The sequence below is a fragment of the Anneissia japonica genome, unplaced genomic scaffold, assembly GCF_011630105.1.
Source record: "Anneissia japonica isolate Jap-2015-1 unplaced genomic scaffold, ASM1163010v1 scaffold2756_len2360902_cov194, whole genome shotgun sequence".
NCBI classification, from domain to species: Eukaryota; Metazoa; Echinodermata; class Crinoidea; order Comatulida; family Comatulidae; genus Anneissia; species Anneissia japonica.
The window spans coordinates 2,111,801-2,139,151 of NW_022719050.1; the positions used below are offsets into that span (position 1 = coordinate 2,111,801).

Sequence of the window (27,351 nt, forward strand, 5' to 3'; positions counted from 1 at the left end):
TGTACTTCTTCCGGGAAATCCCCTTGGACGAGTCCATTTTATCACCTGAGTGAAATTATATGTGCTTAAAATAAATTATATATATAGGTCCATAATAGAATGATTTAAACATTTAGTTATGGGAAATAAAAACAATTCATTCTATTTATTTGTTTGTGTGTGTATATGTTTATTAAACTAAAATCATAACAAATAAATAATAATGCGTTGTCACTTTTCGTATAAAGAAAATGAATTCGTCTAGTGTAGGCCTAGGTCCTAGAAAGTGACCTGGAATGAGAAAACTGGTCGCGACAAGAACTTTTTAGGCCTGCCCTAGTGCCTGCTACTGTATGATCTTCAAAAACATCGAATTGCCAACACGCTGGGTAAAGATATTTGATTCTAAGTTGTCCCTTATAAACAGGCGTAATAATAATAGAACTACTCTATCAGTAGTTTGTTGCCCTGCCTGTATCATGTTTGTATATATATTTAGGCACTTAGGTAGGAGCCTTAGGCCTACCCTAGGCCCTAGCCTAGGGCCAGGTCTCTCTAGTAGGCCTAGGACCTAGCTAGGTCTACTAGTAGTAGCCTAGTTCTAGGCCTAGTGGCAGGTAGTTTTTATAGTGGCGGTAGTAAGTAGTATTGTAGCAGGGCTAGAGAACATGGCTAGGCCCTACTCCTAGATCTAGGTAGGCCTGGTGGCGATCTCGACTATCTTGAAAAATGCCACTTGGCTTGAACGAGGTCTGTACACCACCTAGCCAGACCATCAGGGGAGGGGATAACGAAGGCTAGGAACCGGGCCCTTTCTAGCCTAAGCCTTTATAAATGCATAAACCATCTTTTTTATTTGTAATTTAGTCACTTGTTTTAGAATTAAAGTTCCTATTTGCCATTATAATATTAGTGTTTTTTGCGATGTTTTTTTTTTAAAGTCAACATTTGGAAGGGGGGATTTGTTTCAAAAAATCATTGCAATGTAGGCCTAGTCTTCCACATGGTAGTCCTTTTCTATAGAACCCATGGGACACGTTTTGGAAAACTTTTTTGATGAAAGCATTTTTATTATTTTAAAGTTTGGGAATGTCATCTATGAGCATTAGATTTAGAGTACTGATTCTTTAAATTTGCTCATATTTTATTATTACTGTCCAAGCCATCGATTTTCTTTTTGTATTTTTTAGATGGTCACAGTACAATGGAAAAGAGAAAGAAAGAAAGTGAGCCATCCACCAGTGGATGTGGTACCAAAAGACTTAAACGAGACAGCACTGAGACTAACACGTGTGCAAACGGAGGGCCCATTCAACAGACTATTCCTCAAATGTTTTTTTCTCAGAAGCCAGTCCAGAAAGTGGTATGTCCAGTGTGTGCAGCTAAATTATCAGTTACCATTATTAATGATCATCTAGATAATCTGTGCCTTGTCAAGGAATGCCAGGAGGATGATGAGAAAGATATTGCAGTAGATAAACCAGAAGATAATGCTGTTGCATCTGGGTATGCAAGCACCAGCAGTTTTTGCAAAGAAGACACAAAAAAGACGTACTCAAAAGGTGAATGTGAGGGGAAAAACAAGCAAGAATGTCAAAGTAGTAGTGTTCTATTATCAGAAGAAATGGAACTTCAAAGTACTAGAATATCAATTTCTTTACCTGAATTAAAACAGAAACCTCTTTTGAAGATAGAGTGCCAAATATATGGAGAAAATGAGAAATTTTCAACAGAAGGGGCCTTAACTTCAAAGTATTTTAACATAAAATTGTCATCACCAACTAAAAGCACATCACCTATATCATCTTCTTCAAATAGATTAGTTGAGAAGCCAACAAATCAAAGTGAAAATGAAATCTCTTCAATAAACACAGATTCATCAAATTTTATTCCAAAAAGCAAAGATAAAAATGTATACACTGAACAAAATCAACTTGAAATGAACAGAACTGCCAGTACTTCATGCCTAACTGGTGACTGTGAGACCAGTTCTTCCCAGTTTCCATCAAAAAGATTTTCTAGAATCTCTCCAGCTAAACCTGCTAAAGTTAAGATATATGCAAATCCGCTTTCTACACCACCAAGATCTCATGCATCTGCAGACAGTGTTGGTTCTGGTAGAGGGCTGAATTTGTCATCACGTGTTAAGGTAGAACTGTTTCCTGATCAAAATCAATGGGGAAAAAATGTCCAGACAAATGCAAATGCATCAGAACAATACAGCAGTATCCAGCTTGCATCGAACAACTCCCAGCGAACTTCATCTTCCTTGAATGACCAAATAAAACATTTTTCCAGGCTGACTGACAATCCAAAAAGCCAACATGACATTACTATTAAGAAGGAAGCACCATCCCAATCTAATCCCTTAGTAAAATATAAAAATATTTCTCCTGCCAAACCTGCCAAAGTCAAGATATTTTCAAGTCCTCTTTCTTCTCCACCGAGAACACAAATGATCAGAAATACCAACTGTGAAAGTATGAGCCAGAAGGTAAATGATAGCTCTTCTCATGGTGGTATTCTCAATAACAGTCAGGAATCTTTAGTTCCTTCTTCTTCAGAGTCCGGCAATACTTTCTTTTCAGGATCACATGACTCATTGTATTGTACACTAGAGACATCACCAACTGGATCTCAAGAAATGTCTTCTCAGAGTAAACTTATTAATGGAAGTCACCCAGAACCTCAGGATACATTTTCATTCCAACATGCTTCCGGCTCTAACAATTCCCAAAACTCTCAATCCTCTAGTACCTCATCAATATTTCTTACTGCAGATTCTACTGTTGACATTCCTCCTCATCAAATCATTCCTGGATTTGGCCAAGAATTCACTAGTCCAAAAAAGATAGAAACTAGAAGAAAGAGTGTGAATTCACCATACAAACATGATGGAGTTCCATACTACCTGGCTAATTTCAAACTGATAATGAATACAGTGTTGTCAAACACAGATGACAAAAGTCTTTTCAATAAATCTGATTTAGGCTTTTTTGAAGATTTTAGCAATTTGTCTGGTGAGTATTCAATTCATAATCATTTAACATAAACCTTTATTTTATACATACAGTAATAAGTGTAATAATAATCATAGTGTTGAATAAATAATGTTTTTTTTTTTTTGGACAACAATAGTATTAGTAATAATAATTTGTTAATTATCACAAATTAAAAAAATATATATAAATTAACAAATTGTATTTGTTAATTATCATTAAGTGATGTTGAAGACCAGTTTAATTGCCAACAGTGGGGCTCTTCTAAATATTGGGTAACTTCTTACTAATGCACCATTGTATGGCTGTAATTTCCTCCCTTAATCGGGTGTGCCATGTTAATGTAGAAGGCAGAAGAAGTATTCTTTAAAATTAAATGTGCTAGACAGATTTTCTGTCAAACACCTTTTAAACTTTAAAATAGTTCAGGTAAAGTGATTATATTTTATCTATATTGAATTTTAGCTCTCAATTTTGAGGATCAGTCCTTTTACTTAAATGGTCAGTCAAAGTACTGTTAATTCAATAGCTGAAAGTTTCTTGTTATTGCCATGTAGTGCCTTCTCAGCAACTGTATGTTAGACTTTACAATAGAAAACATGCATGGTTGAGGGTCAGCAAGCTGGAGTACAAAGAGATTGCCGCTGATCTTGGTCCTGCTATCACAGAGTTAATTAATGCTGGCTTTTTTATGAATGGTAAGTGATAATATTATTTGGAAATGCATTAAAAGAAACCTGTTTTGTTTTGTTCTTTCCAAAAAAATATTCTTGATTATCAATTTGTCTCAGCCAGCATTTAAGACATAAAAAAGGCTTAAGAAATACAAACATATTGACATACACAATCTGTTGGAGTTGTTGGATGAAAGACATACCTTCTTTATAACACTTGCAAACCTTTCTTTTTTAGATTTATGTTATCCAGGTTTTCACATGTTGTTGTTTTGTAATTTGGTGTAAATTTCATAGAGGCAAAGTGCAATTTTAGCTACATTAAAGAAAATTATTATTATTGTTATTATTATATTATTATTATTATTGTTGTTATTATTATCATTATTCTGTAAAATTAAAATAATTCTGTCGGAACATAGAAAACCATCTGAAAGAACCAGAAGAGATCTTGAATCTGCTACAGGCTCCAGAACTACGAGAACTTGCAAAGAGTTTTAAGGTGCCGCAGAGAAAAAATCTGGTCCAAGCATTGCTTATTCATGGCAGGAAGCAGATGTCTGTGTTAGGAAGAGGCTTAATGACAGAAATAAGTAAAAGGTATAGAGTAACAGGTGAATTTTGAATGCATACTATAAGGTGAATCCAAAAGCATATCGAGAAAATATATCCTCAAAAGGATGAAGGTTGCATTCTTTTCTATAGTTGTACTATGACCAGATGCATAACTCTCATATTACAGTACTTACTGGTATCAAGATGTTGGATGTACTTTTGAAATAAAAAATATTAATTTGATATTTTCAAAATTTGTTGGGGGTGTATAATCAATTTACATGATACTGTAGATTATACCCATGGGATGCTCCAATTAAAGACCAGTTTTCTGTGGTCCCATATTAACATCTTTTAATCTTTATTATTATAATTAGAGACCAAACCTGCAAACCATAAAAACTCTGGTTCCAAAAGTGGTCTTTAATTGAAGGGAGACCTGCATTTTTAATTTATACACATTATTCTTTACTTCGTTTTAGCGCAAAGAGAATATTAGCAAAATGCATCAAGTTGAATCCAGAACCTAAGGTTGTGATGTCAAGGTTGATGCTTCTCTTTAGCATAACAAGCGATCATGAAGAAGAGGACAGATCATCCAATAGACAAACTGCTATGTAAGTTACAAAGAAGCTATAAATAAATACTATTATAGATTTATGTTTTTTATAATCCTCATCGATATTTCTTCAGGGAGGTTAGATACTGTATTCTAACCAGCAAGTTTTGAAATCACATGGAACCTAAAGCTTTATGACAGCTTTCGCACTGTTACAGTAATAATAATGTCAGGCTTTGTTTTTGGTCTATATTATCTCATCTCTTATTATTATCTTATCTCACTATTAGTGTACATGCTATCTGTCTAATAAGGTAATTAAGACATATAATAATAATAATATGTCGCTCTTACCTTTGGGACATCAAAATTTAAGGTGGCCTCATTGTTCGGTCTCCACAGAAGGTTAGCTTAGTGTTGATAGTCTTTGAAAAAATGGTCTCCAATTAGAGGGGTCTTTATTTGAAGGATGCTCTGTCGGTATACACCCCTTTTATCTTATTTTTTTTTAATCGTGTGTGGTTTGTTATCTGTTTGATTGAGATATAATTCTTTCCATTTGACTGCTGTGGGATGATTACATTTTCTGTACATCTACAGTGTTTACCTCAGGCTTCACTACGTTTCCAAGCAACCAAAATTATATTTGTACTTATTCTGGATTTCACTGAGTATACAAAGCAAATTCCAAAATTCTGTTCTGCTGCAACTATTTCTGTAAATTATCAGTTTCGTTTGCATATTAGATTATAATAAAACTTTATTTAACTACTACTACTACTGTTTTTCATCAGTGCCATAACAGACATAATAATCAAACTTAACTAATGTTAAACAAAGAATAAGATTGTGTATTAATATTATAAATATTATTAGATTTACCATGTTGAATGAAGCCACTTTATAGTGAGATGGTTTGTTGTTAAATGATGTTGCTGTATGACATGATATAGTAAGGTGATTCAGCAAGAAAACGATTCCACAATTTTATTTGCTGTCTGTACATTCTCCTCAAAATATAGCTGTATAAACAATAGAATAAACAATGTTAACATTTAACAAAACTTTGTTTTTTCAGGCAAACCATGCTAATGGCAGACATGGGTCGGATGAAATTTGCAAAATACAAAGTTGAACGGCCTCATAAGATATTCTTCTCACGAGATGAATTAATAAGGTGAGTAGTGTCAGTAAACATTACGTGAGTAGATTATTTCCATTATTTTGTTTGCGTTCATGCAACGTCAAAGTCGATAACTTTAATCAACTACAATTGTACATAATATCGCTGGGCGTGTTTGTAGAAAAATTAGCCTATGTAGAAATTCCGATTTTTAAAATATACTACATGGAATAGTAAAAATTACTTCAGTATAAAAGATACTTATTATAATTTAATCCCACATTATAATACCTAATACTATGGTACTAATTTTCTATTACTCGTTCTATTAATGATAATTACAAATTATTACTGATTTTCAAATCATAAACAATGGATTTTTTTTTTTGCTATTTTTAAAAGTTAAATATATTAATTAATTAATTAAATTGAATTATTCATGATAACTAATATAATGTTTTTCTTAATTATGACTTTTTTTTGGACGAACAGATATGAAACTGCCCATAAGTATGAAGCAGACATTATTGCTGCCATGGCAAAAAATGATTACGATTCTTCATTCAATATATTTGAGAAAGCTCAGGATGAACATAAATCCATCAAGAACACAAAAATTATCAGGTAATTAATAATTTATTTAAGTGTTCATATTTTAATTTTATATGTTTATTTAGTGCATTCCTAAATCTAGTTGCAACCTCTGCGGTTGTTAAATCCATCATTCCTGATGATGACATAATTAATGTCAAAATATTGGATCCCAACATGATGGCATGCATTTGGAGTATGTAATATACGTTCTTATCTGAGATTAATAAGTGGACATTTCGGTTGTTGAATCCATATTGGCAAACATGCATAACATATACTCCATAGTGTTAAAAGATATATTTCCCCTCGTTTCACGGAAAAGTGTCCCCTTAATAGGGGTGTCCCCTGAATGGGTGTGTCCCAAAGGAGGGGTTCTACTGTATTATCATCATCATTCACCGCTTTTCAATATATTCATGTTCTCCACATAATAAGCTCTAAAATGATGGGTCATTTACTGGAATTGATTTACTATTGCCAAAGTTATGAGTAAAAGTATTATGGCTTTCTCTGTACTAAAGTATACAATACTGCCATATTCTTATGTTAATTACTAAGTTTAGCAATTAGTGACAGTACGCTGGTTTTGGGATGGCAAGCTTAATTCATATGAGGCATGTTGTGGCAAAATGGTTAAGTTGTCGCACAGTCCAGTAAATGAGCTATAAAATATGGGAGCTCAAAAAATTGCCTAAAAATCCAAATTTGTTTTTCACTTTATAGATCAACTTTTTAATGTCTTATTAATCATGTCCCAAAGTATTAGTTCTGGAAGTGGTTAACAAATTGTTTATTTAACATTATTTTTCATAGTTCATTCTATTAAACAATGTACAGTATGCACAAATAACTTTTTTAAGGCAATTACTTAAAATCATGTTTATCTTGACTCTACGAGTATGGTACTGTACTTTCACATTCCAATAACTTAGGCTTGAAATGTCCAATTTGAATGAATGACCCCTCATTTTAAATATCACATACTCAGGTATCTGAAAATACCAATAACTTGAATTTCAATTTTTGCTACAACTTAGCCATTTTGCCACAACATGCCTCGTATATTCATTACCTGACTCACAGTTGATCCAAACGTAAAGTACTAATAGATGAGAGGCCTAGAAGTATTCAAGAGTATTTCCACCAAAATGACTGAACACATAACCATGGAAGCATTGGCTTGAACAGTGTCATATACAGGCAGTATTGAGTATGTCACTGGGGAGCTTTAAATCAGGGAGTCTCCTGGAAATCAGGACAGCCTGCCAGAAATTAACCCATCTCATGAAATTTATAATTTTGCATGTTTATACTGCTTTATTATCAATTGTTTTGCAGAAGTCAGTGCCGATGTGTATCACGTTGTGCAGCAAAATAAATTTAGATGTGTTAAGAAAGCTCATTAACCAGATCAGTGGCAGATTCAAGGGGGGAAGCCAGCTTGGACCCCTAAATATATCAGTATTATAAGAAAATGGGCTAAAAAAAAATTTCTGAGAGGGCCATTTTGAGGTACCATAATTATAAATTTTCCTACTTCAGGCTCCAACCATAGTGGGGCTGATATATTCTGGACTTATCGTCTGTGAAATCCCCTCCCTGCCCATCTTACCCCAAACATTTGACCCGCCACTGCAAATCTCCCGGACCTGCTTTAAATTGAGAACGTAGAAGGAGAACGTAAAAAACGAATTCACTTATCCATGACTGTCATCTGTGCATTCTACGTTTAACTGTAAATCGCTTTTCAATGTTTTACAACACGTACTCGCAGATGTCATGAATGCACATACGTAGATTTGGCCGACAACCGTTTTCAGGAGAGAACGTAATGCACAACGTTCAAACATGCACATTTAAATTAGCAACGTCATCGTCGCAAATGAAAATCTCACTGTTGTGGAATGATGTGAATTTAACAGTACCATCTACTTTAGGGCACCATATTATACTATGTCAAACATATATTTTTTAGACCAAATGTATGAGAGTCAGTACTTTTTGAACTCTACCATTGTTAGATATTTTAACTATCCTCTCTGTTTTCTCCAGGTATGATAAATCACTACCAACATTTTTGCGACGGTACACAGCATTATGGGTGTACACTCGTATCACGTATCTAGGTGTTGAAATTTTGCAAAAGAAAAGTTGCTATGACGATGCAGTGACATTACTCAGACAGCTCCTAAACCAAACTGTTTATCGGCATGAGAAAAGGGGTCAATGGTGGGATCGTCTGGCACTGAATCTGGATTACCATCTTAAGAAACCAAAAGAGGTAAGATCACAACATATATGAATTTAAAAAGTATAGATTTACATGTACTTAAAGCCCCATTCCCAGCAAAATTTCACTAAAAAAAGAATTTTTATTAGAAAAAATGCATATGCATTACTCTAAATATCATGCACCATGAAAAAATACAGCCATCAATTTAGTTTTACGAAAAAGGATAAAAAAATTAGAAATACAGACTATTTCTCATAGGAGATTACCAATTTTTGACAACTTCTTTGTTACTAGGAAAAAATCAGAGGTTGTGGATTTCATCCGTCCTCTCTAATAAGATTAGTTTTTGTACTTCACATCTCGCACACTGTGGTCGATCGAGTAGGCCTGAGATATGTTTGTTTAATTGTCGAAATCTCAGTCAGAATCATTTATTTTAACAAATTTGAAATAATTCCAATGAAATACTATATTTCACAAGTTTCAGATACTAGCAACGGAAAATATAATGTCAGTTGTTTTTATATCTAAAAACAGAACCTTAATCAAGGTACAGTAAGGCTAGGCCTAGCCTAGCAGAGTTGGATAAGCTGATGTTTCCTACCCTACTATATTTATTCGCAGACATATCGCAAAATCAAACATAAGAAATTCATCCCCTTTATCTTGTTTTACATTTTTTTTCATGTTTAGGAATGTCTAAATTCAGATAAACTAGCAATTTTGTACATATATAAAAATCAGATTTTTCTTAACAACTGAAATTTTGGCGGGAATGGGACTTTAACATTGCAAAAAACATATTGAATGAAGCATTTATCTCCATATTACCTTTTTTCAAGGCTTTAGATGCTATCAAACAAGGCCTAGCAGATAAAAAGGTTAAACTGGCTGACCGCCTAGCCTTACAACAACGAGCTGAAAAGATATGTGGGTCTTCTGCTGGCAATCCGCTAAGGAAAGAACTTAATTCATTACGTCTAATACAGTATCCAGAGGCTCCTAAGGTATGAATGTTTTGAAGAGTATGCAGTAGACCTTATTGGATCAAGCTGTTAATCATAATGATCTATATTTTGCCATTAAACTCTGCCCAGACATCAAATTTTTTTGGAAAAAAATATGCGACATGCCTATTGTCATGATGACATCACATCATAACCATATATAGGCACATCATGACTATATATGGGCATACAGCAGTTTGATAGCGTGGACTGGACTGGATGTTGTAATATAAAGTGCATCATCTTCTGTAAGATGAAGAACTTGAGCTGGTGCATTCTTACACAAGAGTGCAGTATTTGTGTTGTGACTATGGCCTTCACACCAGCACTGGTTCGAGTTCCCTCCTTACCAAAGGTTTGGTTGGTAAACCAAAGTCTTCTTAGATAAGGGCTTAAAACGTGAATCTTTCACAATAGTAAGGGACCCAGAAGCTTTGGCTCATTCAACCCTTTTTGTTGTGGAATGACATGATACAAAGCTAATAAGCACCTTGATATAGCTGCTGCAGTAGTCATGTGCCATGCCCATATGCTATGCTGTGAGTTATAGGTTATTTTCCAATTTTTGCCTTTACCTTTTTAATTTGCTGTGCATTGCTTTCTTAAGAAGGAGAAAGTTATGGCTTTATGGTATATGATTGATATATCCTTTCAGGTGGAGATCATGGGGCGGATACTCCCTCATGCTCAAGAAGGCAGGAATAATGTCTTTGTGCGAAGTGTAACAAGTGCTAATGGAGACATTAGTGATGTGGTGTGCGGAGTGGAACAGGTTGCCCTGGCTCACTACAGAGAATGTGGTTACAATGAAGGTAAGTCAAAGCATGGAGGAATTATTTTAAAGGTAGTTAAATGTCATTATCAAGAGACTGCTTCCAATGAGAAAGCAGCCATATAGAGGGTGTAGCCAATAAGAGGGTTCGAATAACAAAGTCAGCCAATGACCAGTGATAAAAAATATATATATCGAATGTCTTGCATACAGTAGCAACGCATCCGCTAACAGTGGGTGCTCATAGCCAATTACCCCTGTGAGTGTGTTTTCATGTACAACCTCTTGTGTTTGAGCAGTAATTTGTTGGCTAATGATTGAAAGTGAAGAGTTTTGGCCAATGTTAAAACTTTATTACATTTAAAGAAATATGGAGCTTTCTTTAACTGTTCCTGTGTGATGATTTATTTTGGACGTTGTCTTTTAGGTATACATGCTGAAGGATCTTCCATGTGTACGTTAATCTTTATTCTGTTTTGGGACATTGTGTTTACAGAAGGTGTGCCTGATGTTTTCAGGAATCAATTCCAGGTACAATAATTCATTCATTTTAGAATCTAAACATAATTTTTTATTGTAAGAACTAAGTTTTAAAACACTAATACCCTACTCTTGCTTCATTCAATTTTGTAGGCTGCACCATTAGATTTACGGACACTAGATTTCTACTTGAATCGTCAAGAGTTAATAGAGGCACGCCTGGAGCAAATCAAGCAAACAGATTCTGAAACGCTTGGCAACATGCTGCAGGATAAATGGGATACAGTTTACGGTGAATTCTGTGCTGGAGTTAATTGGCAAACATTTAGAGATTTAGATAATGCTAAGGTAACACAGTCTTTCTGAAGAATACATGCAGTAACCTAAAAAATTCTGAAGAATTACCATTGCTATTATTATACTATTGTTATATTTTTATTAATATTTATCTGATTTTACATTACTTTATAATAGAGTTTACTGGTATGTTTAGATCATGCTAAGGTAACACAATCTTTCTGAAGAATAAATTACGATTGTTGTTATAATATTGTTATATTTGGTATTATTAGTTTATTTTTTATTATTAATATAAATATGATTTTACCTTATTCTATATAGAGTTTGCTGTTATGTTTTGGAGGTGAGTTTTTAAGCACAGTTGCAAAGCGAGTGCTCAAAGACCATGAACATTTCAGAGCAGGCATGCCTGACTTAACAGTGTGGAATACAAGTGACAATACATTCAAGGTACGAAACTGCATTTTTATATTTTTATAATTTTGTTTTATAATTGTTTCAATGTGTATGTAGCAGTATGATTTATAAATGACCTTGGAAACTATGGAACAAAAATGTGAAGAATGTTATACAAGCCATTCTTTGGAGTTGGCTTCATGTGTCAAACCTTTGGTTTATGGACCCCATGATAAATGATCTTTCTTCCTATATTATCAGACAAATCTTTGGTTGTAAATAGTCAGATGGAACAAATAGGTTAGACGCTAGTTTTGCTGATCTGCACCGTTTTCAGCAGTAAATTCAATGCAGAGATCTGATCAATACATTCAACATTGACCAAGGGTCCTATTGTGTGAAGAAGTCACTACCAGGTGATCTGTTGAAATGAGCCTTTTTAACACATTTAATCGCATTTTGCTATGCATGGTTATACCAATCAATAGTGAATTCTGTGAGACAATTGATCATACAGTAGAGTAAAGATATGCAAATATTATGAGTTTGTGGGAGATAGGTTAATTTCCGGGTGATTCTTACTGTCGTCCCAATTTCCAGTTGACTCCTTCAACTTGGGTTGAGGGTGGTGATGGGGAGGACTTGGGACCCTTGTGTTCATATCCTGATACTACCAGGTACTTCTGGATGAAGAAAGCCATATGTAGATAAAGTGCCATGATCTACCTCAGACCCGAATCTCACAATCCTTCATTTAAAACCCAAAGCATGTTTTTTGCGTTGTCTTTTAAGAAGTTTCATTTGTTTTATATGTTATGTCCCTCATTCATAAATTTTTGCATGACATATTAATAACGTGGACAAAGGTCATGATTGTGGTGTTCCTCTTGCAGCTTGTGGAGGTGAAGGGACCAGGGGACCGTCTCTCTCAGAAGCAGGTTATTTGGCTGGACTTCTTCCTAAAACATGGTGTCCAAGCAGAGGTATGTCATGTAAAAGGTAGGTTAATATTTTAATGCAAATAACTGCTTGTTGCTGATTATGAAATTTAGGAATGAATTTGATACATACTTCAGTTGTGTAGTAATACTTTATATACTTGAGCAGTCAGATAAAATTATTTCATTGTATAATATTATTAAACATTAATTTTTATATTTATATTATTATTTCAGCTTACACTCTGAAGAAACAAAGGATAAAAGCGATGACAAGGAATAATAATAATAATTAATAATAAAAAATATTGATCAAAATTGATCAAAGGCATTACATGAGGAAATAAGGCAAGTTAATATTCCTGTGATAAATAAGTTTTTGATAAATACGAATGATGTGGATGTAAACCATTCATCGACCTCTGTATTTAAGTATAATTAAATGAATGACAAATTGATTTTCTGTGGAAACTGTTATAGAAACAGATTACTGATATTTAGAAATTTATCATCTATAAAATAATATATATAATGTATATATAATATATACAGCTAATTAAAATAGTTGTTCATTTCTACAGCATAGCACCTTCGATAATAAACATCCCAAGGCACTGTTACTTAATACTATTATATAATTTATTATACATTAGAGAGGATTCGCATGCGAACGAATACGTGTAGGCATATGTTTAGCTACCCGTAACAGTTTGTAGCCATTCTGTATTTTTGGCAATCACAGCACAAATCAAGCGTAGGCCTAGCTTATTAGGTCCCTAGCTTAGGGCCTAGCTAGGTCTAGGCCTATACTCCGTTTTTCTTCTCTCATCATACTTCTCAAAGCCCAGAAGAGTTGGTTATTTGTGATAGGCCCTTGTTTATGACACAAGTTGCTACCAAGCTAGGCCTACACAAAAATCCCGACACCACCAAGGTCCTAGCACCGACTTTTTGATACCCCAGAATGAGACACATCCTATCGTAATTTGCTGTCTTCAAATGTCACAAATGTATTCAAAGATACATTTATTTTTTACACTTACTGTAAAATGTGAAAAAAAAGTCTAAAATTTTGCTACGCGTTTTTCACTTACGTGTAGTGAGCGAGATATGCATGACTTCCACACGTTTAGCGGATAGCAACCGGCGTATGACCTCATAATTGATAATGTATCCGTCACGCTAACCGTATTCATTCAAGTGCGAAACCACATTATTTAGAATATATTGACCAGTAATCAGATTATACCAAATATAACGTCAAGCTGTACTGTACATTCCTGTATTATGAAATTTTTTTTTTTAAATCTTGTAAATTTTGTATCATTTAATGACCTTTATAATGGCTGATGGACATTTACAAATAGTTGAGACGGGCACTCGCATTCTATAGAGAACACAACGCCATGATTTTCAATGACGATCCGTCAGACTGCCATTGACAGTCAGCAGCGTGTCGTCTAGTGCTTACAGGGAGGGGATTGGATTGGTCATACGACGTTGGTGCGGTCGTTGTATGGTGCAATGAGAGCCCGGCTTTAAAGGCAGGCATTTTCCAAAGGTTCGCATCTAGTCTTCCATAGACACCTTCTTTGTCCACTCTGTTTTTAAGTATAATTATACAGATGACAAATTTCTTTTCCGTGGAAAATGTTATAATAAACAGAGTACTATCAGTATTTAGAAATTTATAATGTGTACAATAATATATATAATGTATAATATAATATATACAGCTAATTGAAACAGTTGTTCATTGCTACACCATAGCACCTTCCATAATAGGCATCTCAAGGTACTGTTAATTATTTATATAATTTATTATTCATGTAAAATATATTGACCAGTAATCAAATTACTAAATATTTCTTCAAGTTTTACTGTATATCCCAGTATTATGAAATATTTTAAAAATAAATCGATGATTTGTAAATTTTGTATCGTTTAAATGACCTTTATAATAATATGGCTGATACACTTTTAGAAATAGTTAAAGGCAGGCGTTTTCCAACGGTTCCCATTCAGTCGTCCGTTCACATAGACGTTTTCCTCATCTGCAGCCTTTTCTTGTTTTCCAACTTCCTTCTCAACACCATCATCCTAAAAAGAAATATACTGTATGTTATGGATAATTTAATTTGAATTTGCGTAGTTTGTGAATATGTATTTGGATAAACTGACTTTTGGCAATATTTCCTTCAACAAGACCTTTTCTTTGAAATACCAGAACATCCCTTAATAATTTCCTTGTGCCCAAAACCTCACTATTAACATTACTCCCATTGGCTTACCAACATTATTTTATAAAATCTATGCATAACTTAATAGCTCCAAAATTATTTCTAGTTAAAACTTTCAACAATAGTTAAAGGCAGGCGTTTTCCAAAGATTCACATCTAGTTTTCCGTTCACTACTGTGTCCACTCTGTTTTTAAGTTTCTAGTTTACGCAAATTATTTGTAGTTAACGATTAGCCGAGATGAGTTAAAAGATGCTAAATTACACCCGATTAAGTGTGCACTTCATACAGTAAAATACCTTCCTTACAGCACCGTCTGGTGAAATCGTGTTGCCATAACTTTTATTCTTCAAATGTAACTGTCTATTATCTCTCATTCTGTCAGGCTTCCTAATGACATTATTAAAAGTGACATTTTCATATTCCAAGTTGTCCTCCTGCATTACAGTGCTACTTCTAGAATCAACCTATATAAAAAAAGAGATTATTACTTTTTCATTTCATACATTCATTCATTCATGGTTTTTTCATTCAAAATTCAAGCAAAAATTTGAGTGTAGAAATATAAACAATTTGAAAGACAATAAACATTGTATTGCATAAGATATTTAAATACTGACAAATAATAAATTGTAGGAATTCTCCCTAAATTGCTAATTATTTACAAACAAGCAATACGATTGATATTAAAAATTTATAAAAAATATTGGCAGAAACCAGATTAAAAAAAAACAACTCACAAACGACCACAAGAGATGCAAAAAAGGACAAAAGTCACAAAAGTGCATCATTGTACAAAAAGTACATAAAAAGATTCTTATGTTTGCTTTTATATAATCAATGATCTAAGGTAGTAGTGTAATATTAACGATGTCAGCGTACCTTAAGGACCAAACCCCTAGTCGAAAAAGTGCGACACATTTCTTCGTGCCGAAAAAAATTAATGTCCTGCAAAGAATTGAACTATATGCCTAAAAACCTAAAAGAGTCCACAAACTGAAAATCGAGTGCTGTTTTTTTTTTTTAAATTGGGACTTGACTTACCATCAAAATTATAGGTCCCACCTACATATTGAAATTTACCTGTATGCCGTCATCATCATCGTCATCATCTGGAAGTGCGTAACCATTACTGTCCTGTCTGAAAACGTCTTCCCTCTGGAAGTATATTTCGTTGGGCACACGGTTTTTGCTGACGTCATCTTCTGTAGTTATGTAACCTTTATTGTCCTGTTTGTAAATATCCTGTTTTTCCAAATATGTATCATTGGGCTCATGTATTTTCAGTTCATGCTTTTCGTTGACGCCTTTGAAAGATGTTAAATCATCATCACCTTCCGGAATCGTGTAGCCCATACTGTCCTGTCTGTAAACCTCCTCTTTCTCAAAATATATATCGCTGGGTTCACGACTTTTGCTGACATCATGTGAAGATTTGTCGTCATCATCTATTACTGTGTAGCCCTCACTGTCCTGTTGATACACTTTTTCATCCCCGAAGTATATATCGTGTGGATCATCTTTTTTTGATATGCGTTTTTTACTAGAGTCACTATTTCCTTGATTTCCATCTTGTATTTGGTTATGTAAAGCACTCTGTGATAGATGAAAATGGTATACAACATTCATGATTATATTCTGTGTTAGTATTAACATTTTAGAAAATACACTAAATGAAAAAAGAAAACTGTAAATGACTGTCAACACACTGACTGATAATTAACGTTATTTCTACTATTGCTATTATTATACTCAATATAATACATACTAGTATACGAGTATCGAAATGTACGCCACCGTGTCGGGATTCAATATTTCGACATTAATTAAGTCATCATCAGGAATCAATTATATCAATCATTATAATACTATTATTATAGAGTAGTTTGAAATATGGTAGTCAATTAAAACACGCGGCCACACACAAGACAAGTCAATATGTATTTGTATCACTATTTCCATCATGCCATCTGATGGACCTGGCATAGCACAATGATTGTACTAGAACCTGTGTCCAGCTCTGACTGAAACAATATCTTGCAAGTGTGTGTGGACACGATAAGAAGAGAAAGAAGACTTAAAACACAGTATTGTACAATACTGAATGCTACGTACCAATCTTTGAGTAGATCTAATGCTCTCTGTCTTTTGAGCATCATCATCTTCACCTTCTGGTAGTGTGTAACCTTGACTGTCTTGTCGAAAAAAATCATCATTCTCAAAAATTACATCATTGTCATCACGTTTCTTCACTTTGTCCAAAATAAAGACGTCATACTTAGGACCAAGACCTTTAAGTCTTTCTTGTGTTTGTGATTTCTTCTTTTCTGGGCCCGATATCTTTTCAGAAACAAACAACAAATCGTTCACTCACTCATCAACTGTTAGAGTACACACTGTGTTTTTATCAGGGAACAGAGAAGGGTTTTTATCTTTTATAACTCTTTGTCAAATCGCCCTCCACAAGGAACGTAGGCTAAACATAATAATATGTTGACCAGGAATCCACACGTTCATGCTCAATATGAACATATTTATTATTGTTATTAATTTTGTTTCAAGTTATAAACATTCAAATAAAATTGAATACCATTCTAGGTCGCCATATAGGCCTAGTGCTTCTTTGGCAGTATATATTGGCGCCTTAAGGATGGTTCTTGCCATCTGGTATCGAAGGTTTTCAATTTTGTTGATTAAAGATCATGCTCCACTAAGCCAGATGGTGCAACCATTATTGATGGTGGGTAGGCTGACTAAATACTAAACAATACCAGAATCACAATAAGAACTCTTTTAAAAGTGCTGTACGAATTAAGTTAAATAGAATAACATTAGTGGATAAGATCATTATTTCTAGCTCGTTCCATTATTTTGTACCTTTGTGATGTCATCGTCATCCTCCTCTGGCAGAGTGTAGCCTTCGTCGTCTTGATGCAGGACTGTCCCGTAGCCAAAAGTTATGTCCTCCTTTTTTACTTGTACATCTCGTCTAGGATTCTTGTTTTTTGCTTTTACATTTTCATACATCCGTTCGTCTGTTTGAGGTTCTTCCTGTGATGATCGTATCTCATTCTGTATTAATGGCAAAGTCGAAAATATATACCGGTAGTATAGGCCTGTGCATTTTATACAATTTTATTCAACTTATGATATCCATTACAACAAAGATAATAAAAAATGTAGATATTAACAATCATGAGGATGAGAATGGCACTAATATCGCCCCCTATATCATATTTTTCGCTTTAACAAAAAAAAATATATGCATTTGAAAATGTTTAAGGTTTTACTTGAAGTAATGTACAAATCATCTAGCAGTTTTCAGATCAAACAGCCCGTGATAGTTTTACCTTATTAGCCACCTTTCCCTCAGTGACTTCCTTGTCAATAGGTGCCACATATCCTTCGCTATCTTCTCTAATGTAGTTCTTTTGCTCATCAAATCTTATAAAGACGTCATACTTAGTATCTTTCAATGAGCTTATTTTCCTCTCCCTACTTTGTTGAGCATTTTCTTCATTCTGTAATAATCGTTAGAAACTCTAGTGTTAGGTAGGCCTAGGCCTATATTAAACGCATCCAATAATATGCCCATGCCTAAACGCACTGATTTATCCTGCTTTACCTTGGTCCTGATCTGGTTGGTCAGTAAGTTGTTAAATGTGATTGACACTACTCCAGAAAGGTCCATATACTTTCCCCACGTGGTGACCATTTTTTTAGTAAGTATTTTATGCAATTCTCTCACCCTCAGTTTTCTCAAATTACCTTGTTTTCAATATCATCCATTGGTACCATATGCCCGTCATTACCCTGTCTCTCAACTTTCCCATCGTCAAGTATAATGTCGTTACTGATGCCGTCAGTCTTCGATTTGGAAAGGAGTCCTTTGAAAACTACGTTTTCGTGTGTTGGAATCTCAGCCTACAATTAAATGTACAAGAAAGGAACTGCGAATTAAAATAAAACCACCATAATATAATATAATAAAAATATAATCTAGAACGTTATTTTTCTCCCCGACGGAAATCTGTGCCTAACGAAGGCCCTGTTCCCCGCTCCCTCCCCACCTATGAAGATGCCAATCAGATAGGCAGAAATAGAAACATCTCTAGATATATTGTGCTTAGCATTATAGACACCATGGCTCAGGGTCTTGTTTTGTAGCTCCATGGGCATAGGATATATGTAAGTGGTTCAGGGATGGCGCCAGTATTTGCCCGGGGTTGGATGTTCCCGCCGTGACGGTTGCCGACAAGACGAGTGGACGTGGTCCAGCGTTGCACAAAATTTCTCGAAAGTGATACAGGGAATATATTCCCCGGAAACTGACAATTTATAGGTTTCCACAGGTTTATTTAAACGATTTTTAGAGTATACTAATATGTAAAAAATATGTAGGTATAATTTTTTCTTCTCTATCCGACGAAGTGTGCTTTATAACTACTCCCCGGCGAAATTGGAGGACTCTCCGGAGGGCCCCCACTGGCGCCGCCCCTGAAATGATTGTGCTCGCCAGAGAAACCCCACAGTTTCATGTTAATGTTACATTTTGAAAACGATATTGATTTACCTGTTGTGTTTCATATGATATCGGGTTATCATCCCTTGAGTCATATGAATCACTATGGACCATCTCATGATCGGCGTCACCCGAGAGTGTGTTCACTGACGATTTGAGGTCGATAACAGTCTCATTAGGCTGGATTGTCTTCAAATGAACACAAACAATTTGTAAAATAAAATTATATATATATATATATATATATATATAATTTATTTATTTTACTTTATGTTTAAAAAGTAAGTTATTATAGTTTCCAATCAAAAACCATTCCTGTCCAATTAACAGACGTACGGTATACGACAAAATGCCATTCATAATTCTTTAAATTGACTGGCAGAGAAGGATTTTAATTAAGATGAAGACAGAAAGTTATTGCATCATTAAATCCTGCCAACAACAGTGCTCCGAGGACGTTTTACGGATTCTTCCATAGATGATTATGTACTCGTTCCTGCCTCGGTGACGAATCAGTTTGGTGGGGGCATAAAAAAGAACAATTTTACCACCGCGAAATTCGTCTTACATTTAACGCATTAACTCCCAAGTTACTCTCTTAAAATTACAACAGAGGAACTTCATGTTTTGGGAAGAGCAGCATGTCGGCATTTTTTGTCTATGAGTACTTGATTATTTATGTAGAGCAGCTGCTGTTCCTATAAACACTGAAAAAATCAATGATCGCATAAACAAAATAACAATGGAAGAAAATGGCTCTAAGAGAATATTTACATGCATTTTTAAAATGGTGAAGAATAAAGTAATCATATAAGATCACTTACGTCATCAAATATCGGCAAGTAGTCGGAAGCGCTTTCAGCTCCGATGAGTTTATCAAACTCTGCAATCAGTTTTGTAAAGGTTGGTCTTTTGCGAGGATTCGCATCCCAACATTTCATCATAATCGAATAACTGTTAATGGTAATCAGCGATAAAAATAATAATATTCTAGTGGATTTTATGATGATAATAGGCCCTAATAATGATCATGATCATTTTAGCTTATTTAATAATTTACTATTGTTAATTAATACGGTATGTATTATTCATATATCCCCATCAGAATTCCAATACAAGTTTCCGATTGATAACTTGAACTCTATGATGAAAGATTGTTTAATGGTTCCAAGAACGAATAATATTCCATTACCAAAACTTTTAATATTCAGATCCATTGTCATACGTCATATGTTTTCCAAAATAACGCATTCCACTATACCGAGCCATTGCGGATATTTCGAAATTATTTATGACACGTAATAATTTTTTTTTATATAAAATGATAAATGAACATAAAAAATGATGAAAGTGTCTTACACGGCATCCGGACAATGCTCGGGCTGGCTCATCCTCTTCCCCGACTCCAGCATTTCCACTAGTGCTGACAGTGACGGAATTAACGCATAAGGAGGATCACAAAATGTGAAGATTTCAAACAGAACTACACCAAACGACCACCTATAAAAAATATACATTGATTAAAAATATTTTTACAATCGAGGCACACATTATTGTTTTGATTGCATTAAAAGTTTCTTTAAAACTGAATATAATAGATTATTAAACTTAATACAAAATCTCATTGCAGCCCGTAGCCCTGGTCCCGTGGGAAGCTGACGCAGAAAAGACCTCCCTCCACATTCGAAGCGAGCATATAACAATTCGCATGCTACAAAAGACTGCTGTGACTGGCATTAATGGGATGAACCAAACCTGAGACCCCTGAATCGCTAAACATTAAAATAAATCTGGTGGAATCTACTTACACATCACCCTTGATTGTGAGTTTGCGCTCTCCAGTCATCGATTCCAGACTGTACCATTTCCAGGGTAACTTTGCATCTTTCCCGAGTCTAATATAGTTACTAGCGTACACGTCTCGAGACAGTCCAAAGTCGGTTATTTTTACTACCAAATCCTCGTCAACTAGCACATTTCGAGCTGCAAGGTCACCATGGACACACCTTTGAGACGCGATGTATTCCTGAATAGTATCAGAAAGATTCATTATAAGTTCTAAATACAATATTAAATACAAACTTAATAATTATTATTTATTATAGATTATTGTCCTGATGATGATTGAAGCAACTAAATCGAAACGTCGAGATATTCTCAACAACAATAGTTCTTTTTCAGAAATTTACCTATACGTGGTGTGTCCCGCAAGTATTTAATAAATGATTACTGTATTTCGCCATGCAAACCTTAAAACTACATTTTAATCATTTAGAGATAATTATTTAAGAGTCATTTGATCAACGTAGGTCACATGATTGCATTACCAATGTTACCTTTTCAATATTAAGTAAATGCAAAAAAAGAAGATAAAATACAATGCAACTACGTACAGATGACGTCATATAGCTGTTCAGGCCATGCAGCATCCCAAAATTAGTTACCATCACTAAGTTCATAATTATGCTGTCAACATTGAATCATTGGGCCTATAAGCCTCCATCACCATATAACGTTTGTTGAAATCCTAAATCTGGTAACATGTCTCAAACCCAACCAAATCTTTTATGTTTTTAAATTAGAGATTTAAAACATTCATTGTAAGATGACTTTATACCTTAAAAATTCCAAATATTTGTTACGTACCATTCCTCGTGCGATCTGTTTTGCTATATTCAACTGGTCTATATTCTGAATATCATAGATCCTTTCTTTCGGTGCTTTCTATAAAAGGACGTATGCTAATGTCAATATGTAGCTTAATCAAATCTATTACCAACTACAACTGTCTAGAAAACCAAAATTGTTCAACGTCTCCAAATTAAAAGGATCGATTAGAGGAAATAAAAAATTGATACTAAGAAATTAAAAAAAAAAATGAGTAGGCCTAGTAAAGTTTGTATTTAGTCAACGTGAAGAGAAATACAGTCGTGGCCTTACTGACAAACTGAAATTGGAATTAATACTAACGAAAAACATTGAATGACAAATTGACAATTAATAGAATATTACAAACGAGTAAACCACTATAAGACAACTAGAATATATATGCATCATCATTTTTCATTGAGTCATATCAAATTAAAATGTTTGATATACCAACCTTATTCTTGATTTTCTGCATAAATGAAAACATGTCGCCGTAACGTACGAACTCGTTTATCATCATGAGTGGCGTACTGGTGGTACAGCATCCTAGGAAACGGACCAGATTAGGATGATCCCCAAGCTTAATCACTAGGCTAATCTCATGTATAAAATCCTCAATCTCGGTGGAAGTTGCAAACTCTGTGGGGACACAAGTTAATGTAGAATTACTATTGTATGCAGTATGCCGGAATATCAATCATATACTTGTTCATATTGTTTACACATATTTACACATAGGCCTATTGTCATCATTATTATTATTATCAAAATCTTCTGCAGACACAAATTCGCCACTTACAAAATGGTACACAAGACAGGAAACAGAAAACACAAACAAACCACTTACCAAATCACATCCAAGATGTGTTAATATAATCATTATTAATAACTATTTAATAATTTAATATAATATTATTTATGTAAAATAATTATTATTCGATGTTCATGATGGGATTAAACTATTATATGTATTACATACGTTTAGGTACTTTGACTGCTGCCTCTGTAGGAACTCCGTTGATAAGAGCACTGCACTTGTAAACCTCCCCATAGTACCCACGACCAAGTTCCTTCCTTTCCGTCCACGATACGTCACTTCGGGCGATTTCGTAAGCTGGGTAGGCGATCAGGGTCGGTCGACGTTTTTCATGGTTAGGAATAATTACATCTTGAAAATGACAATAGAACGTAATATCATTACCAGCAGCAGATATTTGTGATCTTATGTAGTAATGAAATTGTATTAATTTGTGTCATTAATATCATTCGCTGCGATAATTCTGTCTGTCAGGTAGGGTTACGTTTATTTGAACTTGTACAAAATAAAATAAATCAAGAACTATACATTTTAGAGGGAGATGCCGACAATCCTAAAGCTTTGTCCACACTATCAAATTGTCATTGTACACCCAAATATGGGCATATCACATTTTTTTGTCACATGGGATGTGTTAGAGTGGACAGAGCTTAATGAACTTAAGGTCGGTTGCCATAGAATCGCTGACCCCCTCGGCAAACCTGGTTCAACTTTGCCGATTGTGTTTTTTAGTCGAATCAGGGTGTCTTCCCGGTTGCGTCGGGGAAGCTAGCAATGCACCCTGATTCGTCTCCAAAGCAATTGGGAAGGTTGAACCAGGTTCAATCTTCCTGACAACTGTCGGCCACTATAACCCATAGGGTGAGCGATACTATGACAACTGAGCTTTAGTGGATGGTATTGATTATGGTACTTTTTAAGTTTTTGTATTTTAACGTTTTTAAAAATGTGATGATTGTTTAATGTACCGTTGTATTGTATCGCATTATATATTTTATTATAAATTTATTTCAATATATTTTAATGTGTAGGCCTAATAGATTTTAAGGTTTTTCGAGCAAAATAATTTCTTTTGGAGACAATAAAGATTTTCAGATTTTTTCTTAAATTTCTGAACGATGTCATATCATATAACGTTGGAAATTATGTGTTATTTTTGACCTGAATATGAATAAATGGATGGAAAGTACCGTCAAATACTTACCTAGGTCTAAAATGTCGTCGTCTTTATCCAATCGTTCGAAACGACTTGAGTACATCTTCCAAATAAACACTAAAACGACAATAGCCAACAGAATCACACTACCAACTGCGATAAGAACTATAGTAACAGTATTCGATCCATTATCCGAAGGCTGTACGGTCACTAAATAAAGAAAGCAAACTTTATAAGAAAGAGCACACCTGGCTTCATATAATCGTACAGTAGCGTCGCAGTGCATTTAGCCCAAACTTTTCCTACGTTATACAAAATTGATTATTTATGTATATATTCAGGCAAAATGATAAATACGATATCGATAGTGTTTTAAATGTGAAAGATAAGTTAGTTTAAAATACATAGGCCTACAGATGCTTAAAGATGTGAAATAAGTAATTAGAAAATAATAACTAACTGCATAAAACAAGGTAAATAATAATAATAATATATTGAAAGCATGAAAGTGAAAACAAAAATTTAATTAATTATTATGATGTATTTTTAAAACAATTTTTTAATAAAGAAAACCTACTTTGGCATATGCACACTTTTATAAGAACACGTTTATAAGAACACTGAGGCTGAAATTACTTAAAAATATGAACAAAATATGAACAAACTGAGGCTGAGGCAAAATGTCAAATATGGTTTTTAATTTTTTAAATAGAAAACCTACAAATTTTAGGCCGATATGTGCAGTAGGTGTGACTAATACGCTCTATAATACTGGAAGTAATATACTGTCGAATAATAATTTTCTATTTTCTATTCATTTTGAGCCTGAATTAGGCATAAAAAACAGAGCGTGGGCAAAATTGAATTGGTTCTTACTTTTAAAAAAAAGTGTAGGCCTAATTAGAGTAGAAGTACATGTAATTCCTACCAGGTGATGTTGTAATGAAGACAATTTCACGTGATAATCCTCGTTTATTTCCCATGCTAGCCATCACAACGGTAGTAATCTAATAAAACAAAGTCAACTGCACTAATTTCTTCTCCTGGAACTAAGTAAAAACACTATAAAATTTGCCATTTATCTATTAATTAAAGTATGACGGAGAGATTGAACAACTTCCAACATGATGCGCATGCGTATACTGTACATATAATTTGGTAACCCTTGTGTTCTTATTATATATATATATATATATATATATATATATATAAACTCATACATATATATAAACTTATATATATATAAATATATATATATATTTATATATTTTCGTACCTCTAATGTGTAAGATGTATTCACTAATAACGGTTTATTCAACTCAGTTGTAACATACGCGCTTGGTTCGAATTCCACATCCTATAGAAATTTTTAAAAAGTAATATATTATTTAAAATCTACAAAAATATCATAAAAATCACAATTATAATACTGTAGTAGTAGTAGTAGTAGTAGTAGTAGTAGTAGTAGTAGTAGTAGTAGTAGTAGTAGTAGTAGTAGTAATAATATTAATAAAAATAATAATAATAATAATAATAATAATAATAATATAATGATCATCAAGAACTTTAAATTATTAATCAATCAGTTGATTTATTTATTGCATAGTTATCACACATTCACCATTTATCATAATCATCAACAAGGTTATCATTATTATAGTTACATCATCGACACCAAAATTATCCTCTTCATCATCACTTTCCTGTTTATCACCATATTATTCTCGTCACCATTATTATCATCATCCTCTTATCTAATAGCTTCTCGTTTTTTGCTTAGGCTGACGTGTCATATCTATGATTATCATCATCGTAACTTCATCATCATTATCATCACCTCTTAATTATGATTATTATCATCAGCATTTTCAACTATTTACGCAAGGTCTAGACGCTAACAAGCATTGCTTTGATAAACAATATATACCACCACGATTGTTAGCTTAATAAGTATTTACCATAATTTTAAGGTTATTCGGTGTTAATTCTTCGCCATACCACTCCAATAGAAAATAGCTAATAGGCGTGTCTGGGTTGACATGCGCTGGTTGACGCCATCGGATAGTAACCGTCACTTCTTTTTCATCATCACTAAGTGTCATATTTAGTACTTTGATTTCAATTGGTTTACCTGCATACTGCACGGCTTTAAAAACAAATGAGATGGCACGGGCTAAGTAGGGTTTCCATAAAATCGCTACCCTGTCAGTAGTTACAGCTTTTTTTTTTTTACACTGCAATCGTTGAACTGCGTAGAAGCCCCCGAAGTAACCGGGAACGCGCCCTGATTGAACTCGCTTATTATTTGCTAGTTGGTCATGAGACTACGCACTGTGTCACAATGATACCGTAATTGTTATGTTTCTATTTTACAGTAAGGAAAATGAGCGAAGATTCACAATAAACATATGAACATGTTTATATTATTGTTTTTATGGTTTTTATGAATTTCAAAGGAACTTAATATTTTCGAATAAATACCCGTCATTATTTCTATTTATCACACTTAGGCCTACAGTAAGTTGATAGTTTTAGGTAGCTTTAAAGTTGAAAAAAATATATATATTGCTTTGTTGAATATTTCACTAGGTTTAGTTTTCAATGGGAAATTAAACAGAAACAGAATTTTTTTTGCGGCAATTAATGGAAGTTTCTACCGTTTCCATAGTGTTTTGATATATTATACCCTTAGACTTCTACTAACAAATTTAAGTATTTTCGTAATAAAGGGTCTGTAAATTATTGCTAATTTTAAAATCTAAGAAATATCGTCGATATTTTGATTTTATTTCATGGACATAATACATTGTAGGCCTATGACTTTGTAAAATACATAATAATGTAATGGAGGATTTTGAATATCTCACCTTGGGTTTCACAGAATTCAATACTTTTTGTTTCGTCATAGCAATCTGTAATAAGTAACAAGCGTCCACTGAACGTTAATATATAGGCCTATACAACAAAATAAAATCACGGGGACACAACTGAAAAAAGTTACTCGTTTGAAGGGATATACGATTACGACATGATATGTTTCTATTCGAGCACTGGTATTATATTTATTTGTTATTTTGTGTTTATGGTGCTACGCCGCAAAACTATATATAGGCCTATATATACATATACCTGTATATATATATATATATATATATATATATATATATATGTATATATATATATGAAGAAGGCGTGTCCACGTGTGTTTCGAAACACATGTAGAATAATAGGCTATAACGTAATAGTAATGAAAAACAAATCCGTAAGATGTTTAGAAACACTATTATATATATGTATGTAAAATTTTTCATAGGACTTTATTCGTTGAAAAGTTACAGGGTAGCCTACGATGTTCCATC

At 33.8% G+C, this 27,351-nt stretch overlaps 2 protein-coding genes across 3 annotated transcripts in view; one reads left to right on the top strand and one right to left on the bottom strand.

The window, feature by feature from the left end:
- Window positions 1-277: 277 nt before the first annotated feature.
- On the top strand, window positions 278-14,102 carry LOC117110747 (fanconi-associated nuclease 1-like). 2 transcript variants are annotated; one of them, XM_033253541.1, is made up of 15 exons: window positions 278-368; window positions 1,170-2,999; window positions 3,536-3,676; window positions 4,075-4,252; window positions 4,690-4,824; window positions 5,845-5,943; window positions 6,382-6,513; window positions 8,536-8,764; window positions 9,559-9,723; window positions 10,379-10,535; window positions 10,923-11,026; window positions 11,129-11,323; window positions 11,597-11,725; window positions 12,565-12,654; window positions 12,847-14,102. In XM_033253541.1, the coding sequence occupies exons 2-15, from the start codon at window positions 1,184-1,186 to the stop codon at window positions 12,856-12,858; spliced, it is 3,582 nt and encodes a 1,193-aa protein (XP_033109432.1). In that variant the 5' UTR covers window positions 278-368; window positions 1,170-1,183; the 3' UTR covers window positions 12,859-14,102. The 2 variants fall into 2 exon arrangements, with proteins under 2 accessions (XP_033109432.1, XP_033109431.1); XM_033253540.1 differs by having other exon boundaries at window positions 12,565-12,670; window positions 12,847-12,911.
- A 149-nt stretch (window positions 14,103-14,251) lies between these two features.
- LOC117110746 overlaps window positions 14,252-27,351 on the bottom strand; it is a 15,180-nt gene continuing 2,080 nt past the window's right edge. The window contains exons 6-24 of the mRNA XM_033253538.1: window positions 26,860-26,904; window positions 25,951-26,138; window positions 25,269-25,349; window positions 24,921-24,999; window positions 24,041-24,202; window positions 22,999-23,187; window positions 22,474-22,658; window positions 22,017-22,094; window positions 21,179-21,396; window positions 20,730-20,870; window positions 20,195-20,324; window positions 19,422-19,559; window positions 18,617-18,772; window positions 18,199-18,369; window positions 17,726-17,920; window positions 16,964-17,188; window positions 15,932-16,444; window positions 15,148-15,315; window positions 14,252-14,709 (exon numbers count right to left, since the gene is read on the bottom strand). Of these exons, the coding sequence (XP_033109429.1) occupies window positions 14,590-14,709; window positions 15,148-15,315; window positions 15,932-16,444; window positions 16,964-17,188; window positions 17,726-17,920; window positions 18,199-18,369; window positions 18,617-18,772; window positions 19,422-19,559; window positions 20,195-20,324; window positions 20,730-20,870; window positions 21,179-21,396; window positions 22,017-22,094; window positions 22,474-22,658; window positions 22,999-23,187; window positions 24,041-24,202; window positions 24,921-24,999; window positions 25,269-25,349; window positions 25,951-26,138; window positions 26,860-26,904 (3,182 nt within the window). The 3' untranslated portion in view covers window positions 14,252-14,589. The remainder of the gene's footprint in view (window positions 14,710-15,147; window positions 15,316-15,931; window positions 16,445-16,963; window positions 17,189-17,725; window positions 17,921-18,198; window positions 18,370-18,616; window positions 18,773-19,421; window positions 19,560-20,194; window positions 20,325-20,729; window positions 20,871-21,178; window positions 21,397-22,016; window positions 22,095-22,473; window positions 22,659-22,998; window positions 23,188-24,040; window positions 24,203-24,920; window positions 25,000-25,268; window positions 25,350-25,950; window positions 26,139-26,859; window positions 26,905-27,351) is intronic.